General features: G+C 33.3%; 1 protein-coding gene and 1 long non-coding RNA gene across 4 annotated transcripts in view; both read right to left on the bottom strand.

The window, feature by feature from the left end:
- The window catches only part of LOC115880428 (nucleoside diphosphate kinase A), a 191,670-nt gene that overhangs the window by 131,274 nt on the left and 38,953 nt on the right, over positions 1-21,443 (bottom strand). Inside the window, exons 2-3 of one of the 3 annotated variants that reach the window (XM_030897631.1) lie at positions 8,239-8,473; positions 5,737-6,102 (exon numbers count right to left, since the gene is read on the bottom strand). The exons of the other annotated variants lie outside the window; for them this stretch is intronic. Coding sequence (XP_030753491.1) covers positions 5,866-6,102; positions 8,239-8,473 — 472 coding nt within the window. The 3' untranslated portion in view covers positions 5,737-5,865. Of the gene's footprint in view, positions 1-5,736; positions 6,103-8,238; positions 8,474-21,443 lie in introns of those variants that run through there. 3 annotated transcript variants of the gene reach the window in all.
- On the bottom strand, positions 8,664-9,071 carry LOC115880433. Its single transcript, XR_004049877.1, has 2 exons — positions 8,891-9,071; positions 8,664-8,823 (listed from the first exon to the last, which is right to left on the bottom strand). It is a non-coding gene; the product is annotated as an uncharacterized LOC115880433 (long non-coding RNA).

Here is a 21,443-nt window from a genome sequence, read left to right as displayed (position 1 = left end):
CGGTTTTTTGTTACAAAGTACTGATTGACCTTTTGATTTTGCGCCCCCAAAATGTTGCGCCTACGTGCGTGCACGCACTGCACGCTCGCCAGGAACGGCCCTAACAATGGCGCCTTTGTGGATAAGTTGGTCCGTGGAACAGTAAGATGAGATAAATTTTGATGGCAAATATTAAATCAAGGGATGATGAAACCAATATGCTGAAACAGTTGTGTCGCGTCAATTGCGTCATTACACAGTTTATGTAGAAAAGAAAAAAATCTCATTTTGAAGAGACAACAGCGAGAATCTATTTAATAGCGCATTTTGATTATAACCTCTATTCGGGTAAACATCATATATTTTAAAGGCTAAGTAATTTCAAGAATCGCCTCTGAACATTTTCCAATCTGTCAATTTGTGTGGCGTAAATAGGCGACCAAGCACCAAGCAACAGAAGCCGTACATCAACTTCGACTTGACAAGTGTCGCCTACAGAGACACTGAGGGTTATTAAAATTTTTAGTTGTTCTTATTAAAAAGCCTAATGTTTTCCAAGCAGATTTAATCTTCTGATTTATATGATAATCAAATGAAAGTTTACTGTCCACATAGATACCCAGGTCTTTTATGTCATCAACCAGTATATGGTTATCGATTATTATTATAATAATATATATTATTTAATATTGAAAGTTAATATGATTTTTGTTTAAAGCGATACTCAGCTTATCACATTTATTACAATTTAGTTAGACTATTGTTTGCACATCAAGCAAGCACCTCGTCAATCTTGTTGGAGTCTTACACAGTCTTGTTCTGATCGAATCGTCGTAAACAGTTTTAGGTCATCTGCGAACAAAAGAGCTTCATAGTTTATATTAATTGCAATATCTTGGGGTGGACCACTAGACGGTGTGTATACAGTGGATCGTTTTAGTTGTATTTAATTACTAAGAATACCATTTATTTAAATATATTTTCTAAATAGAAAATAATATAATAATAGCTCCCGTCTATAGCGTTTAACGCCTTGGGAGTAGCAAGGTACAGCTTGCCATACTAAAGCCGTTCGGTATACAAGGAAGGTAATGTGGCTAGCAGTACGCTTCAACCGCCTATTATTACCTCAGGATTGTGAATCCCAAGTACTCATTTAAGGCTGAGTCGACTTAGGTACCCAAACTGTTTTTATTTTAATAAAAATAATCGGCTGATGCAATGCGTGGGAATCGAACCCACTACCTTGAGATTGGTATACGAGAGCCTATACCTCTACGCCACCGGGCACCTTAAATAGAAAATAATTCTAGTAAAAATCTATTAGCAAATGCAAAAGGCAAGTCTTTTTTTCTAAAAAAAGTCGTGTAGCAATATCAAAACCAAGACTGAACCCGGCAAGACCAAAAGACCCAGACCACTTATTAACTACAAGACCAAGACCAAAGGAGTCTTGATCTTAGTCTTGCATGTGGTTCTCACTGGTTGCCAGTAATATCCCGGACACTTTTTAATGTTGTGCAAAACAAACAATTCTTGCCTTGATCTTTTTATTATACGTTGTAATACAGACTTATTTAGAATGGCCAGGTCTGTATTATGGATACTTATTGAACATTACTGATTAACCAAACTTAAACGTAGGTATAAGCTTGCGATTGCTGAAAATTCGAGTTTTCAAGTGAAGAAAGATACCTATGTCAAAATATTTTTCAATACCGTTTGATAGATAGTTATCCCGTGGTTTAAAAAGAATTTTTAAGAATGTCAATTATGAACTTGTGTATCGATCTAACAAAAGCCTTCGACTCTGTGAACAGAGATGCACTTTGGGCAATTATGAAAAAGTTCGGAGTACCTACCCAACAAATTTCTTACGTGTGTAAAACACACAACAATAAATCAAGAGTGTCACATCATGGATCACTAAGCGATCCCTTCCTAACAAATACAGGAGTTAGGCAGGGATGTATCTTAGCGCCTCTCCTATTCAACATATTCATGGCAGCGCTCTTCCTTATAGTGGACAGCAAACTGCAGGAGAGAGGATTGGGCATTAGATACAGATACTACAGCGCGGCGGTCTGTTCAACATAAAAAGACTAAGGGCAAAAACACGTACAACAATCATCGCAGAACTACAATACGCTGATGACAGCGCTCTAGTTGCAACAACGTTACAGCAATTACAAGAATTGATACTTATTGAACATTACTGATTAATCAAACTTGATGATCATCCTGTTTAATAAAAAACTTCACACACCGCTAGACCCGAAATATTATTACAGGTACGGAATCGCCCTAAGGCAGAAAATGGCCGCAATGCCAATCATTTTTCCGACAAAAGTCTGTCTCGTTCCCGGTAAATAATTCAGCGTGCTTCGTTCTTCGGCTGCTCCTCTTTCATCGGGCGCCTCGCCAGCTCCCTGAATCTTTTATAGTTTAAAATATCACTCCAGACGGGGGCGACGTTTCGCCGCGGTTGCTCGCCGCTCCTCAGGCCGGAACAGACGAAAATCATAAAGAGACTCGACGACGAAGAAACTGAAACGATTTTTTTATAGTTAAAGTACGGCATCTTGTATTTTATATGCATTATTTTGGACGAGTTCTTGGTACAGTTGAGTACATTACATACTTTCAAACTGAATTTTGTATAAGCGACTTTCAGACGGATTTTAGTTGTTCAATTTTTATTGGCCAACAAAACATTGACAGGGAGTTGAAACCATGAATTCGGATGATTCAAGCAAAACTGATTCGATAATAATCTTAAAAATAGTGACGAACATTGCAAATGAAATTGCTCGTGCTTATTTCGCGGTAATATGCAAAATTTTACGGGAATAGTTAAAGAGTATTTTGTAAAAAAATTACGGTGAGCTTGTAGACGGTAAGAGGAGGCCAGGTGGACAACTAAATAGGTACAGGGACATTTTCCATGAAAACTTAAAGGGGATTAACATGCAGAATGAGTGGGAAGAAGCAACTCACAATAGAACTCTGTAACGTTTTTAGTTCGTTACATGTCTTTTTTATATATGATATATATGAGATGTCTGGAGTATCGTCATCGGATTCCGTATCGTTCAGGCCTGATAATTTATTTGGTACGCTTGGCGTAATTTTTACGTTCCCTAGTCGCCAACCCTGTTATCGTGTCACTGTTCTGTGGAGGCGCGCGCTGTGAAGATCCTTTAAAGGCGCCTCTCTGCGTTTTAACCTCACTTTGTTTTTGGCCGGTTTGCGGCACGGTTGCAAATCCTGCTTTTAGAAACGGCAATTTAAATCTTGCTGCAAAATCTGAATCAGCTCCCATTTCGAAGCTACAGGTAAAGATGAGATATTATCTTTATTAGATTCGTTATTATTATTGAATATTTTTAGGGTAGAGTTTTGGATCGGCCCACCTTAACTCATATTTGTATTTTGCTGGCTCATTGGTGTTCTTTCGTCTTGTCCTCCAGAATGTTAAATGGAAGAAAGGACAGTTCTTTTGTTTATTATTGAGCCCTCGGAAGTGTTTCGAGGTAGGTTTATTGTGTTTATTATACCTGGGCAGGTTGTAAACACGAGTTTCGATTTTTAGGGTCCAAGGTTATGGTCCAAGTTACGGACATTGTCCAAGGTACGGACTATTTACAAGCTACGGGCACTATCCAAGGTCCTAGTAGTGTCCAAGGTACGGGTAGTGTTCCCATGTATAGTTTTCCTATGGACAGGTATCTGATGGACGAGTGTCCACTGTACAGAGAGTTTATCCTATGTACAGAGTGCCCCAGCGTGGATGTGGCATAGGCCCCATGCTGTTTTGTTCCTGTTTTTAAGCCTAGTCGATAGTTACGGCTGTATTGGTTCATGGTGTCCTCATCCTGGCCTCTTTTGTTGTATTGGCCAACAGGATAGCCGAGAAACAATACAGAGATGCAAGCCCACCTCACGCTGTACTGTTTGAAGCAGGATTGCCTTAAGAACGAACAGCTAAGTGTAGATTTACGTTCTAGTTTTTATGTTTTAAATTTTCTATATTTTCAGTCTTAAAAAAATAACATACATCTTATCGTACAGACTTTAGGTTTAGTGGTTAAATTCCTTATGTCTGTTTAGTATTTAAAATATGATTTAGTTCTTAGGTTTCATTACGAACATATCTTGTTATAGTATTACTTTCCGTATATATCTATTGCGTGATTTTAAAGATGATTAACCGAATAGATTCTAGAATCTATGCTTGCAACATATCGGATTTAACACCGCATAAAACTTAACAATTTAAATAAAGTAATGCTACCTTTCATATATTTTCTAGAACTTCACGCATTGTATTTTTCCATAGTCTTTTCATAGAACATATTTAATATTATTTACATACATAGTTTTACTCGACAAATAACCACTATAATAATTATTAAAATTGTACAATGCTATTTACCATCAAAATTCATCATGATAAATATAGTCTTTAGTTTTAAGTAATATACAACTGTGTTTTCTTTCTCTGTACATGCCTGGCGCCCAATATCTATTTTTTTTATTGTTATTACTTAATTTTCTCTCTAGTGAAATACCTTATCCACGACTGCTCTCCGATGAAAAGCTGCCGTTCGCAGTGGTAATGTTTCATAAAAAACGCTACAACTCAATGGAGAAGAATTGTAAACTCAATTAACAGTGACAACCAAAAAGTACAGAGGCAACAAAGTAATGAGATTCTTGAATGTCCGGAGTGCGGTAGGCAGATAACATCATCAAGAGTATCATGATCGGGCTTTTCAGTCACAGAAAAGCTCATGAAATAAAACGCCTTGCGTGACCATCTTCTGCTGCGCGTCGAATACTCGTCAGCGAGTAATGACAGTATGTATGTATGTATGTATGGGGAAATTAAAATAACTTTCGTTGCACATCATAATACGACCACCAGCAAACTCCATAAGACGACGCATGGTGTCATTGATGACGTGCAATTATATGTAGTAATCCCAAATCAAATGACAATGACAATTACTAGAAATAATATGCAGTAATTAACGAAATGCCGTAATAACGTCACCAATCTCTTTCATCTGGTTATTAACTAAGGTTGTTAAGTGATTGAGAGAATTCGACAATATATGACGTGACCAGTGAATGACACTTGAACAAACTATATATTGATACTGAACATTATTTTGGATTTTTTTACTTTTTAGTTAAAAAACACAATTTCTCGATGATATGGCAACAAGTATCAAGTAAACAAGTAAAGTATCAACAAGTAATAGGTAGTAGATGAAATTTACAAGAAAGAAAACCCAAAAAAAATCCAGTGGTTCTCAAAATTTATGAAAAAAATCAAGTTTTTGGAAAATTACAAAGTAAAATATAAAAAGCTCGGTTATTTTGGACTTATTTGAAAAACGGTAAAGAGAAAACATGTTTCTTTTATCGAGATCTACGAGCCGGCCCTGAAAATATTTGCACTTTTTTTCAATTTAAGATTCACCCTGTAGTTGTATTAAAAAATAATAATTTTTTAAATTGAAAAATATGTGGATTTCACAAATAATGAAGTGAAACCAAAAAATTTAAAAAATTAACGTAAATTAATTTTGTTGACATAATTTGCTAAAATTTTTCGATCTATCAGTACCAATCATAAATTCTAAAATCCTCTAACACACTGTGTTCAAATATTACAATCATTTTTCATCGCTCAGTATATACTTGTTATTAATAAAAAAAATAGAAGAAACAGCTAACAAGAAAACAAAATTAAATGTTTAGATTAAAATTTATTTCAAATCAGTCATTATAAATCACTAAACATAATTGCTACAACTCAGTCTTTAATACTGTTTCATTTTACAGTATTTTTCATTTTACACATAATCCATTATCATTCTATTCTCTCTCAAGAAGCCATTTATCGCTATCCTTCTCCCATCCGACCAACTCCCTTTGGCCAAACCACAACTCTATCTCTCTCTGAGCGGACTCCGAAGAATCCGAACCGTGGATCAGATTTTTCCGAGTCTGTAAGGCCAGATCTCCACGTATGGTACCGGGAGGACTCTTGGACGGGTCAGTGGTACCGATCAGAAGACGACCGACCTTGATGGCATCCGGACCTTCCAAAACCTAGAGAAAGAGACAGAGGCTAAGAAGAAAGTTTTGAACGTCGTCAAAAAGTGGGTGAAAAGTTTAATCTAGATAAGGTGTATTAACATAGACGAGTGCATTAGTGCTAGATTTCTATTAGTGTTTTTCTACGAAAAATAACTAATTTCTTAGATTTCAGTTTCAGTGGCAAAATATCAAAATTTTTTTTAATTACAATAAATTTTAACCTAAGTAGCATTTTTAGACACAAAATCGAAACGAAATTTCTGCTGAGAAACATTGCGAAACAGTTTCGAAACAATCATGGTGTTTGTGTCAAGACAAAAAACTTTTGGAATTAATTCGACACATTTTCGATACATATGTTTCGTAACATAAATCGCTTTTTGTTTTGAAACATTTTACCAAAATATGTTTTCGCCACATAAGCCATAACAATAGAGATCTTACAGTTACAAATTTTTCGAAACTTTTAAGAAACAGATGTGGTTCACATTTCCAAAGATTTCGTACCTGTTTTGTGCCTGAAAAGTTTCTATAATTTATTTGATATTCTGTCAAATATGAGAACACAACCTTACTTTATTGTTTGGATTTTGTTCTACAGTTTAATAACATTGAAGCATTCTTCAAGTTTTTATAGTACCTACTCATATAATCAAAAAAGCAGAAGGAAGGACCTATATGGTGAGTACTTGAAAATCAATTTTATTTTTTCCCGTCGTTACATTTAGGAAAATAAAAAAAAACTAACTGCACATTCTCATAGCCACTTTATCACCCTGGCTATCTGATAGTATTTTTGGATTTTCAAACTAGCTGATAATTTGTGAGATACAGAGCCCAACTTAATTTTTTTTAAATACGGACCTGCATTTTTTATATGATGTTTAGAAAGAACTCTGTATTCTGAGTACAATGATATGTTACACTTAATAGTTTTTTGCTTTGGACGTTTGAACACAATTTATTTAAACTAATTTCAAGTCCGGCTCAGTTTTTTTAATATTTAATCTATTCATCGTTACAATACTGATAAAAGTGATAAACTTTCAAACTTAACAATGACGTGGGGTAAAACATCGAATACGGAAAATCAAATGCAATAAAGTAATAAAACATAATATAAAATAAATAATATAAATATAATATAATATAAACAATCAAATCATTTTCCCGGAAGATGGATTGGAACTGGTAGAACAGTATAATGGCCAGCGAGGTTCCTGTCGTCCATAAGAAGAAAATATGTTCAAAGAGCTATAAATAAAATTGAACAAAAAATAAATTTGTACATTAGGGAGGGTTGTAACCCTTTCGAACATGTAGAGCCTTAGAAACTAGTTTGTAGAAGTTGATTAATTTATAATAACTAGGATTAATATTATGCATATTATTAGATCGTACAATGAGATTTCAAATTCATAATAAAAAAAGTTAAAAATAATATCTTGAAATTGCTGACCTGGATATTATTTATTTGAGTCTCTCAATTGGCTCGATTTTCCTTATTCAATGTTAATTCTTAGTGTTAATTAGCGCTGATCAACATTATTGTGATGAATATAATCAGATTAAATAATTTAAAAAACCAGAGTCGGACTTGAAATTATTTTAAATAATAATTAATATTAGTTTTGTTATTGTTAAGGTACCCAAAACAAAAGAAAAGTATCAAGTGTGGCATATCATTTTACTCAGGAGACCGAGTTCTTTCAAAACTTGAAAAAATGCAGGTCCGTATTTAAAAAAATTAAGTTTGCCTCTGTGTCTCAGAAATTATAAGCTAATTTGAAAATCTAAAAATACTATCAGATAGCCCTAATAGAGTGGCTGTGATAATGTGCTATTAGCTTTTTAATTTTCTAAAAAGTAACGACAGGAAAAAAATTGATTTAAAAAAAATCCGTTTTCCCAAAAAACTTTTCGAGGGCATCTTGGTGAACATCCAAAGGCGCAACTTTGCCCCAATTTAACCCTCTTCGTATCTATTACGATTTCTGAGATACCAATGCTCGTACCTCGAATTTGTAGCACCCTGTATATACTAATTAGTAATTTGTGTATGAATTATTTCAAGCAAAAAAAGTTATCTAACACTAAGGCACTACTTATCAATATTACTATACACCATTATCTAAAGATCGTACTAACCATTGCAACAACAGGTCCAGACTGGACATATTTGACCAAGGGTTCAAAAAAGGGCCTCCCTTCATGTTCGGCGTAATGTTGACGTAAAAGACATTCGGACGCATGCATAAACTTTAGACCAACCAGCTTGAGACCCTTCTGTTCGAATCTGGATATTATACTACCCACAAGACCACGCTGCACACCATCTGGTTTGATCATGACGAAGGTACGTTCAATGCCTTCCGGAAGATGGCTTGAAAAGAAATATTTAAACTTAATTTGTTTTCTATAAACATCGGTAAAAATATTATTTTTAAACCACGCTTTCAGTATCATAAGTCATTTTATGACATTGGTGTTAAAAGTAATGTACTGTTCTACTTGTGTTAAGAGTAATTTACTTTTAAAACTGATAAGAAAATATATAAAAAATAAGACAGAAATTCAGAAATAAAATTTTATTTTAGCACTTCTAGGAATATTATAAATTAATCTTTATATCATTATTTCTGGGTATCATACATTAACAATCATTAACTGCGTAAAGGGCCAGTATTACTAGCATGGATAATTCTGTAGTTTTATTATTTTGTAGCATAATTCCTAAAATTGATTGTTTTTCATCGAAAAATTGTATAAAAAAATGTCTTATGAAATTATAAAAACTAACCTCATATCTCATTAAGATTTTGTTCGTTTCTTGACTTTCTTCGGATCATATTAATAAGAATTCCTAGATTTGTGTACTTTAATTTTAAGAAATTCATTCAGTTAAATTTCAACCATTTTTATTCACATTTTTTATAACACTACATGCCATAAATTTTGAAAGACATTCAATCATAGCAATGACATTGCAAGATTATTAAATGACAAATATAACCTGTGAGTATAAATCTTTTATCTATGGTATAGATATTCCTCACTCTCCCAGACTATTTCAAACTAATTTACCTGCTTGTTAAACCTTTAAATAAAAATATTAAGGAAGGATGCTATCCATGTATTCATGCATGGTCGACGGGGGGAAAGAGGACTCTAGCAAAGAATATACCTAGCTAGAAAAAGAATGGACTCTGCCATACTGAAAAATGGTCCCACAGAAGTGGCGCCATCTATTGAGTAGGGCTTGTTTTAAATGGATCGAAGCGCGGGCTTTTTAAATGAGCGTATTTATTGAATTTTACTCTAAAATAATTAAATTTGATTATTAAATCTTATTTTTTACACAAATTCAACAATACTAATAACAAGTATCGTTGTGATGTGAAAAAATAAGATTTAACAGTATAATTTATACAATTAAATAAAAATAAAGCCGAACATGTGTAAACATTATTTATTATTTAAAGTTTTTATTTATAAGTCAAATATTTAAACATCGTTTATTAAAAGTTTTATTAAAAGTTTAAAGTTTTGTAAATTGAGTAAATATAAATAGGTACTTAAATGATAGCAAAAATAAAAGACTTACATTATATTTTTAGGGCCACAAACAAAAGGAATTGTCTAATTAAAACACATACCTGTAACAAATTATAGTTTGAAAAACGTTTTGATAATATTATGATTGGCGCTATGACAACGACAATATTTTTTGAGAATTTGACAATAGTATGACAATGGCCTTTGGAAACTATGGAAACTACAAAAAAATTCTGATTTAACGCCATCTGGCAATAACTAGTAGCAACTTCTTAACCTAAAAATTAATTGCACTACCACCTAGCGCCTGAGGCTGGAACTATTTTATTTGAAATTTCCGTGGAAACGGTGGAACCGCTTTTGCTATTTCACTTTCCCGCCCCTGGACTCTAGGATGGGGATCTTTGACAGTTCTGTTTGACGATTCATTTGACACATTTGAATTTGATTTGAAATTTTGTGGATTTGTCAGTCTTGACTGAGCTTATTTTATGTTATTTATTATTTATTCTGGTACTGATAGTTGTTTAAAGGTACTAAATCTAGAAGGAAATTGTGACAGAACTTAAATTAACAGCGACACTACTGCGATTTATCGAAAAAGACTGTAAAATAGTTGGTTGTGTAGAGTGCGGTAAATCTCGGTCAAAAATCGAGGGAAACAATGGAATAACTTTTCGCTAGTAAGTGACTATACTATACAGGGTGTCCCAGAAATAAAAGTACAAGTATTTTAAGGGGTGGTGGATCTCGATAAGAGAAACATATTTTCTCTTTATCGTTTTTCAAATAAGTTCAAAATAAGTTATACTTTGAAAATTTCCCAAAAAAATGATTTTTTGTTAAAATTTTGAGAAGCACTGAATCTTTTCTGGATTTTCATTCTTGTAAATTTAATCTACTACCTATGTTGCCATATTATCAAGAAATTATGTTTTTTAACTAAAAACTAAAAAGAATCCAAAAAATTTTTCAAAAAATTCAGAATTTTCAATTTTTTTTTTGCGAAAAAAACTCATGGGCGTGTTTTTGAGGTTGAACTATATCTACTACCAATTAAATATTTTACATACTACGTGTAGTAAACCGATCATTTATAAAATTCACTTAAAATTAACCAATTATATATTTTTTCTTGCATTTTTGCTTTTATTTACTACTTGTCAAAGATTAGATATCAAAGAATTTAGATACATCAATTTGACTTACCTGCTTCAGTAGCGTATCAGTGTGTATTTGTGCTAATAAATAATTATTATAATTTATCTATTTTTATTAGAACTGTATATTTTTATAACAATTTTAATAGCTACCAAAATTTATTGACAACGTAAAATAAAACAAATTATTGAGTCTTATTCATGTCTCCCTACATTATATTTTTACACGTTTGAATAAAATTAGAACAGCACTGATAAACCGGAATTTAAGTCGGCCATTTTAGAGTCCCGTCGCAGTCGATCTGGGTTTTTGATATGCCCCTTCCTTAATATTTTTATTCAATACATTTACCTATAAAACCCTCTATACATGTTTCAAATAAAATGTGTCAATAAAATCAAACAAACAAAAAATTGGATTATTCTCATCAAATATCGAATTAAAAAAACATGTTATATGCATACAGCATAAGCTAATCAACCAATATTTGTTTCGAATTTTAAAATAAATTACTATTAATACATAAAATATACAATAGGCGGCGGCGCGTTCGTGTCAAAACGCGTGGTAAAGTTAAAAGAGGACAGATTATACGGGCAAAAAATCGTATAAATTACGACAACAATAACTGTTAAAATAACGGATTGTCCATAATAATTCGAAATGCATATATTGTTTCACACATCGGACCAACACGCTAAATAAATAATCGCAGTCATATAGGGCAGTTATCGCACGCATAGGTTAACGTTATTTTTACAGTAACAAAAACGTTATTTTATATCTTGTGAACTATTATAGTTATGTATGTATCAAGGGAATTATAAGGATGTGAAATTACGGAGAGCAGAGTCTCTGTCCCGAAGGACAATAATGAGGGTTATTGTACCGAGGTTACTAACACTTTATAATTCCTGTGGTACATAGATAATTTTATTTATCTACAACCGTTTAGGTTATTTCTTTTTACATCACTATTTTTTTAGTATTTCAGTTACGTTAGTTAATACGAGATTCATAACACAACTAGTGGTGTTATGAATCTATAACACAACTAGTTCTTATAATAATGACAATTCCCCATAATTATAATTAAAAAATGTTAGAAATGTTCCTCGATACAGGTTGAGCTTTTTCACTAACACTTGACAGCCATGTGTCCTGTTAAGAGGCCTGTTGTAATCCGCACTTTATTCCTGCTAAGCATTAGCAGTTCTTTTGCGGTTTTAGAGCTAGGTCCTTGGATAAAGACCTTACTGTGCCTGTGCCCCTGTCTGTTTCTCCAGTGGACATTCTGCTTTTCCCTGATCCAGAGTTTTAGTGCACTACGGGCCATACATTTGGATATTCCCAGTACTGGCTCTGGACCAAGATAGGATGCCGATGATCCTTGCCTAGATCTATTTGATCCTAAATCTCTTAATTCCTCGGATTCATCTGTTGTCCGTCATTCTTGCTAGGTATCCTGCCCATTACCACTTGAGGGATTTGATTCTGTAGATGACATCTTTTACTTGGGTCTTTTGTCGTATACACTCTCTTCTTTTACGTTTTTTTTTTTTGTTATTCCCAGCATATTTCGTTCCATTGGCCGTTGTGCGACCTGCAGTTTCCCTATAATGTCCGTTTTAAGTAGCCAGGTTTCGCATGCATAGGTCATGACTGGTAGTAAACATTGGTCGTATGTTTTCTTCTGCCAAGTAATAAGATACTAGAGACCACGTTCTATTTGATTATTGTAGACGACACTACTAATATAGTATCAACAGATCAATGTGGTATAACCTATTAGTATTAGGAGGTACATAACTATAGCTGCAGATATTGAGGAAAGATTTTTAGTTTTTTTTTATGTAAATCAATTAAGTTAAATCAAATTCAAGAAGCAGTATGATCTCGTTGTTGCCGTATGAGAGCCGTATAGTTTCCGTAAAAATCTAGAAGTTCAGTGATTTCGGAAATTCGTTGCCTGAAGAAAAATTTAATGATTTCTTCATCAGAAAAATGCAAATGGCCTACTTGAATCATATATTGGTGAATAACTCACTGAAGAAGAACTCGAAGAATTGGAGCATATGAATGAAACTAAAGCAAGAAATGAAGATGTAATCAATTCTAGCACCACAGGAGTTAACACTGAAATCTGTACAGGGTGTCCCATTTTAGTTGAAATCATACATTATCTCCGTTATTAGTGAAGATAGAAGGCTGCGGTTTGCACAAACCTGTCTCACTTTTTTGTCAAACGGAAGATGCCGTAAACAAAATTTTCATAGCCCTCTTCGTTTCCGAGCTACAGGGTCTTTTTGAAAGTTTTGCAATTTGGGACACCCCCTGTATCTCTGTTATTGTTAAAGCTACCGAGAAGGTGAAAACTGTTTATTCTAGAACTTTTTACGTAGAATACAGTGGCGTAGTCTGGTTTTCTACCAAAAAAATATTTTTGAAAATATGAACTAAAGTTATGTTTTTTTTTAAATGGAACACCCTGTATATTTATAAATCATATGATCTCTCTTGCCATAAGCTTCTCAAAAATATATATCACTCTATATTTATTTTCACTATTTACTGCAATATTTAAAAGGTTTTATTAAAAGATCATATTTATTAGTAGGCCATGATTGTTAATAAAAGAAACTAAAGAATTATTAAAAGTATACTGCTATCTGTCTGTTTGTTTTATTTTGGGAGCCGCTAATAAATTCTTTATATATTAGGGAAACTTAACTCCCTACCGCTATTTGTAAATCTTGGAATACGTGTATACGTACGAATAATCTATCGTATCGGAAATTTTAGATAATCCTTTAGCTAATTTACGTGAAATACACTTTCAGCAAGATGGAGAACATTCCCCCTCATAACTATGAAAATATTAGAATACTGTTAAATTATTATTTTTCACAGATCTCAAAAATATACAGATTTTTATTATCAGATCAATGAACACATATTGACAGCCTCCTCGATTCCCGGATTTCGACGTTCTCGATTTCTGATTTTTGGGATTTTTGAAATACGAAATATATCGTGGGCACTACAACAATGTCGAACACCTGAAAAATGCTTTAATAATTCAAGCTTTTGGATATTTGTAAACCCATTCCGTTATAAAAAAAAAAAGAAAAATATATTCACAGTCAATTGTGAGCTCATAGCAAGACAGATCATATGATTTATAAATATACAGGGTGTTCCATTTGAAAAAACATAACTTTAGTTCATATTTTAAAAAATATTTTTTTGGTAGAAAAACAGACTACGCCACTGTATTCCACGTAAAAAGTTCTACAATAAGCAGTTTTCGCCTTCTCGATACCTTTAACAATAACAGAGATACAAGGGGTGTCCCAAATTGCAAAATTTTCGAAAAGACCCTGCAGCTCAGAAACTAAGAGGGCTATGAAAATTTTGTTTGCAGCATCTTCCGTTTGACGAAAAAGTGGGACAGGTTTGTGCAAACCGCACCCTTCTATCTTCACTAATAACGGAGATACCCTATGATTTCAACCAAAATGGGACACACTGTACACAAATCTTACCATAGCACATAATTTTTGAAATTTGAAGATAAAAGTTTGAAAATGAAACAAAAAGTCTTTATGGCTTAAACAGTGGCAACCTAGTATTTCTCTGTTTACATCTGATTGGTATATCTTAAGTATCTGTGTTTTGTATAGTAAGGATCGTGTATTTATTTATTTGTACAGAGACTAAATATAATCCAGAATTTCCCAAACCGTTAAGTACTTAATTTTTCAGTCTCTGTTTTTAATCACAACGATGATATTTTCAAACAGCCTAGCATCAAAGTTTCAACATTTTGAAACAGAAGTTTGGTAGAAGTTTGTTATGTGCTTTTTTTCTCTTCAATAGAAAAATGTTGCAACTGGCTACAAATCGATGGATATTTACATGTTAGGGCGCACTAAGCTGTAGTGGGTCTACTAACAAGGCATTGTAAGGTTAATAGGCATCTAAAGCTCATGGAATTGACGAACGAAACCATGTGCAGATTTTGTCAATCGGAAGAAAAAACGACAGAACATATTTTCTGTCGGTGCGACAGCTTGACAAAGCTCGACAGGTGAGTTGTCTCCATGGAGGGTTCAGTCTCCAACTTGCTAGACTTTTTAAAAAGGATAGGACTGGAGAATGCAACCTAAGGATCAGATAAAGACTAAAATAGATCTGAAAAGGTCGCAGTGGAACAGGCCGATAATATCGATCACCTCAAATATCTAATCTAATACAGAGCGTACATCTATGTTTGTTTATTTCTCTGAAATTAAATCAAAAAATGACAAGAGCTGAAACTACATGAAGACTTGTGAGCATGAATATTATCGATTACTAATTGAGAACTATTAAGTTATATTTTATTAGTTAATATTATTTGACAACCAAACCAAACCTAACTAACGTTATCGTCATGTCTGTGACAACCACTCTCTATTAATACGCAGATAGATAAATTAACCGAATTTGGGTAAATTGGGAAAAAGAAAATTGTTGTTATTCGGCGCCGAGCTTCGACGACAAATTTCCAATAATTATTAATATTTTATTTTCCGCGAACGACAATGAATGCCATACGAACGCACAATTGGAATAGTCACCTGTACCGCAGGGATGTGTAACAAATATCGCAAATGTTCATTTTACTACATTTGCTTTACAACTTTTAAAACTATTAAATAATAAATAAGAGTTTAAACAACCATAAAACATGATTTTATGGCAGATACTAAAAATTATAAAAAGTGAAAAGTAACTTTTAATTTTATTACATGTTATCCAACAGCCGAATAGAAAGTCCTAGTTAAGTAACACGATAAAATGAGATAATTTTCAGAGACTAAAGTCATTGTAAACTGATATACCCTGCTGGTCATCCAAACTATGTGGTCTGGATTTTAATGCGTGTGGCAGAGAATAATATAAATGACCGGTTGACAGACAGAGAGACAAAATCAAAAGCGGCATACAGTGTTGCCGGTTTCTTACGTTTGTAGGAAAATGTATGTAGAAAAATATAAACTATTTTAAAAAAACTTTATGTATACTACTGAAATGAAGATAATATATCTAAGCTAAATATAATCTATTACAGCTGTAGGAAAATGAGTAACTAATAGTGAAAAACACAGCTCTAATACCGCATAGAAGGAATGATCGACCAAATTTTTGTCTCTTTTTAATACATTTGATTTGCCATTATGCTGTCTACATCACTGTCTTACAGGTTACAATCCAGACCGCGTGGTTTCGATGACCAAATCGGTATACAAAAAGGATGGCTAGTTATACAGGGTCTCCCAAGAAGAATGACACTACAGGAGTGCACAGTAAAGGAGTTTCGTAAACCAAATGATTCAAAAAATGCCTAGAGGAGTTGAACAGATTAGGCAAAGAAAATGAAGCCTTCCTACTCTGGGTACCAGCCCACCAAGGGATAGAAGGCAATGAAAAAACAAACGATCTATTTAGAAAAAGATCACCAACAGGAGCAGAACCGTTCTGCTTCCCAAGTGGAAACCAACTTAAAGCAGAATTCAAGAACCTGGAAGCGTATTTACGTTTCCGTGTTCATTTCAACACAGCGCGATCATGGAATCGTTGTTCAATATTGCTTTACAAAGCCGTGTTGATTTCGACATCGCGCCGGTAGTGAAATCAGCACGGAAACGTATCCCAATGTTGGTTGACAAACCCGTGTTGATTTCAAGAGCCTCAATCTCTAAACTAAATTTTCCAACGTCCAAATTAGGTTACACATCTATGTTAAAACAAGGATATTATTTACTGTACTTATTACTTTATCTGCGTATGTAGTGTTGACATTTCAGACTTTTTAGGCGCGCCTCTGTAAACCATACTTTTCTCTTAAAATGGAATATACAAAGCAATAATCTGCTGTTAGGAAAAACTTCCCTTAATGCATTTCTCTCGGCACTACTGTCATCGGTCGTAATAATTCTTGCTTGAAATAACTTTACGCAAGTTTTTCCAAGAAAATGTTTTACTGTTTGAAAAGCCAACCTATAATTGTGCTGTGACTGACTAGTGTGCAAAATAACAGCTATAGGTAAAGCACCAACTTTATTACCAACAAATATAAATGTCACACAAGTATAAGTCTGATCACACGATCCACTTGTATCGATAAATAACATTTCATCAGCTAATCCCGCCTTGTAAATTCGTAACATTATTGAGGTAATAATAACTAAAACTATGAGATTTTTCACTATACATAAATTGATACCGCACTCTAGAAGGTGTATCTTTTTGTGTTTCAAAATATCCAATACTCTAGCACTCAGTGGCGTGCAGTACCATTTACAGTAGGGTAGGCAACAGAATCAAAAATATGAAAAAAAAACTAAAAAAACGTATGTATTACATAATATATATATGTACAATGTACGTATATAAAATTTACTGTCTAACGTATTTTAACTTTAAACTCAAACAAAAGAAAATTCAAATAACAGCAAATAAATTTAATTATTTGTAGATGCAAAACGAATAATCTGTCTATTATTCAATCATTATTCTTCCCGATAGGCGACTCAACGACTGGCGAATTAGCTAAAACAATAACCGTACACAATATTGCCAGATTGCCAATTGCCACTGCCTAATAGATTTTATGTACCAAAATGATTTTACAGTCAAATAAGATAATAAATGAAATCATTTGGAAACAAATACAGATGACAGACAAGCAAATTTCTAATTTGCTACATAATACAAATCTTTCTAAAACACAGTTATTTAAAATTGATCATATAAAATAACATGGACTGTTTCTTACATAGTTCTGTAATAACATCGGAACTGGCAATACCGCATCGGCGGGATCGAGACATCGGGTGCATCCGTGTTGCGGTAACGCACTGCTTTTGCTTGTCCATATCCGTGTAATGTTAAGTAGCGGCCGTGCGTTCGATTTCGAATAATGGGATGCGTTTTTTAGGTAATAATAAGATGTTGAACAGGTGGCGTTTGTTTTGTATGTTTTCGGCTTTGCAACCGTGTTTCCGGCTTTGCAACCGTAATAAACACAATACTAACTTACTATTTAGAAAAATAAAACAATGTAGGTCGCATTGTAGGATTTGTATGTAGATGAAAATTGATCAGATAAATATATTTTTATTTTGCGTCTGTCTTGAATAAATCGAAGGGTAGGCAATGCTTTTTTGCCTATATGTAATGCACGCCACTGGTAGCACTGTCTCTGCTGCCGTAGTTTTGGAGTAGCCACTCCTCATATGAATGGGTTACTTGACGATCAAGTCGATTTTTTTCGGCATTAGCTAGTGTCACATACATCTTCCTCGCAATTTTCCATAATGCTAAACTCATGTAATGATTTAGCTGCTGCAACTGTCATTCCAGCCTCAATGTAGGATATATAAGTCTTAAAGATTGACCTACATTGGCTCTGTGTGAATGAATAAAATTAATATGTAGAGCTACATTTAAACCTCTCTTCAATAAAGATGATTTTTTTAAAGTATTTTCCGTTCTTGTGTCACTTTTAAAAATGGTATGCATATATTTGCTTCGTAATTGAAGTTTCTCATTACTTCTTGAGTTTTGTTTTTCGATTTATTTCTTTCTGGCTGAAAAACGTAAACTTTTCGAAATTCGTAACGTAGGGGTTTAGAAAAACGTTTTCATTATCCAATTTGTTTTTGTCTCTGTCGTTTATAATGTAACTATATTTCTCATCATAAATGGTGGAATCAGGCAACGAATTGAACAACGAACACTGAACTTCACAAGTATAACTACCTAACTGAAGAAATTTCTTCAAACTTCAAAATCTCAAAATCATTGGTAATTTTTGAAAATCAAACTTAATAATTTCATACTTAGTTAGAAGATCGCATGTTAAAATCAACACGGGTTTGTCAACCAACATTGGGATACGTTTCGGTGCTGCGCGATGTTGAAATCAACGCGGGTTTGTAAAGCAATATTGAGCAACAATTCCGTGCTGATTTCAAGACCGCGCGATGTTGAAATGAACACGAAAACGTAAATACGCAATCTGGAAGGCTCCATCCGTAACATAGGAATCTTCCAACGGTCTAAGACACTTGAAGAAATTTCTCAAGACTTACAACCGAGAAAAATCAAAGATTTTATTTGATTTAAGTAAGAACAATCTTCGGATTGTCACGAGATTTTTAACAGGACACTGTCCTCAGTGGATGACACACACCTCAGTAGATTAAAGCTGATAATCAACGACAAATGCAGATTGTGTGGGGAAAATGGGAAAACACCACACTGTAAAAAAAATAAGTGAAATTTCACTCAGATTTCACAATACTTTCTCAATTTCTGGTCACACCCGATTGAGTGAAATTTCCACTCTACAAAACTGAGTGAATCTTCAATTCTCAGAGTGAAAAGCACTGAGTGTTTTCACTAAATCGAGATTAGACGAAAGACTCCTTTTTTACTTACTATGGTTCACCTTGAGTAGGATTTTGATCGATTTTGATAATTTATTCACTTTAAAATTAGTGAACTCACTAAGTGTTGAGTTCAAGTACACCTTTTATTGAGTGACTTTTACTCAAATTTGTGTTACACTTAACTCGATTAGTACCCATATCTGAGTATTAATTTCACTCAATATTGAGAAATATATTCTAAATGATTTTTTTAAAAGCTATATGTAAGCTAACTTGTTATTTTATAACAGGTGGGCAGGTGCCTTTCAAAGGTAAGTTTCAGTTTAGGACATGGTCTCGAACATGTCCATTTCCTAAAATTCACTTTTGGGAGGCATCTGTTCACTTGTAATAAAATAACAAAAAAATGACAAGAGCTGAAACTAGATGAAAACTTGTGAGCATGAATATTATCGATTACTAATTGAGAACTATTAAGTTATATTTTATTAGTTAATATTATTTGACAACCAAACCAAACCTAACTAACGTTATCGTCATGTCTGTGACAACCACTCTCTATTAATACGCAGATAGATAAATTAACCGAATTTGGGTAAATTGGGAAAAAGAAAATTGTTGTTATTCGGCGCCGAGCTTTCGACGACAAATTTCCAATAATTATTAATATTTTATTTTCCGCGAACGACAATGAATGCCATACGAACGCACAATTGGAATAGTCACCTGTACCGCAGGGATGTGTAACAAATATCGCAAATGTTCATTTTACTACATTTGCTTTACAACTTTTAAAACTATTAAATAATAAATAAGAGTTTAAACAACCATAAAACATGATTTTATGGCAGATACTAAAAATTATAAAAAGTGAAAAGTAACTTTTAATTTTATTACATGTTATCCAACAGCCGAATAGAAAGTCCTAGTTAAGTAACACGATAAAATGAGATAATTTTCAGAGACTAAAGTCATTGTAAACTGATATACCCTGCTGGTCATCCAAACTATGTGGTCTGGATTTTAATGCGTGTGGCAGAGAATAATATAAATGACCGGTTGACAGACAGAGAGACAAAATCAAAAGCGGCATACAGTGTTGCCGGTTTCTTACGTTTGTAGGAAAATGTATGTAGAAAAATATAAACTATTTTAAAAAAACTTTATGTATACTACTGAAATGAAGATAATATATCTAAGCTAAATATAATCTATTACAGCTGTAGGAAAATGAGTAACTAATAGTGAAAAACACAGCTCTAATACCGCATAGAAGGAATGATCGACCAAATTTTTGTCTCTTTTTAATACATTTGATTTGCCATTATGCTGTCTACATCACTGTCTTACAGGTTACAATCCAGACCGCGTGGTTTCGATGACCAAATCGGTATACAAAAAGGATGGCTAGTTATACAGGGTCTCCCAAGAAGAATGACACTACAGGAGTGCACAGTAAAGGAGTTTCGTAAACCAAATGATTCAAAAAATGCCTAGAGGAGTTGAACACTTTAAAATTAGTGAACTCACTAAGTGTTGAGTTCAAGTACACCTTTTATTGAGTGACTTTTACTCAAATTTGTGTTACACTTAACTCGATTAGTACCCATATCTGAGTATTAATTTCACTCAATATTGAGAAATATATTCTAAATGATTTTTTTAAAAGCTATATGTAAGCTAACTTGTTATTTTATAACAGGTGGGCAGGTGCCTTTCAAAGGTAAGTTTCAGTTTAGGACATGGTCTCGAACATGTCCATTTCCTAAAATTCACTTTTGGGAGGCATCTGTTCACTTGTAATAAAATAACAAGTTAGCTTACATATAGCTTTTAAAAAAAATCATTTAGAATATTTCGTTTTTTTTTAACAAATCAAATGACAAACTGTAGAACCTTCAAATATATTTTATTTGTCATTTTTATTTGACAAAAACAAATATAACGAAATATAACACTATTATTATAATATCAAAAACATTTTAAAAAGTTTTCAACTCTTTTTGGAAAAAATACAGGAACTTTTTAAGCTAGACGTCTAGAAAAGTTGCATCACATCGCAAAAATCCGCTTTATTAAGAGCATTCGTCAGCTCGGCTACCATAACATTCTCGAATATTTCTAATTTCTAAAGTAACTTCTAATAACGAAAATCCCTTGGAAAATCCCTTAGAAAAATCCCTGGGAAAAACCCCC

Source organism: Sitophilus oryzae, unplaced genomic scaffold, assembly GCF_002938485.1.
Source record: "Sitophilus oryzae breed Bouriz unplaced genomic scaffold, Soryzae_2.0 scaffold_1623_pilon_pilon, whole genome shotgun sequence".
Classification (NCBI taxonomy): Eukaryota; Metazoa; Arthropoda; class Insecta; order Coleoptera; family Curculionidae; genus Sitophilus; species Sitophilus oryzae.
Note: the sequence above shows the minus strand (reverse complement) of the source record. Positions and strands in the feature narration are given on the sequence as shown.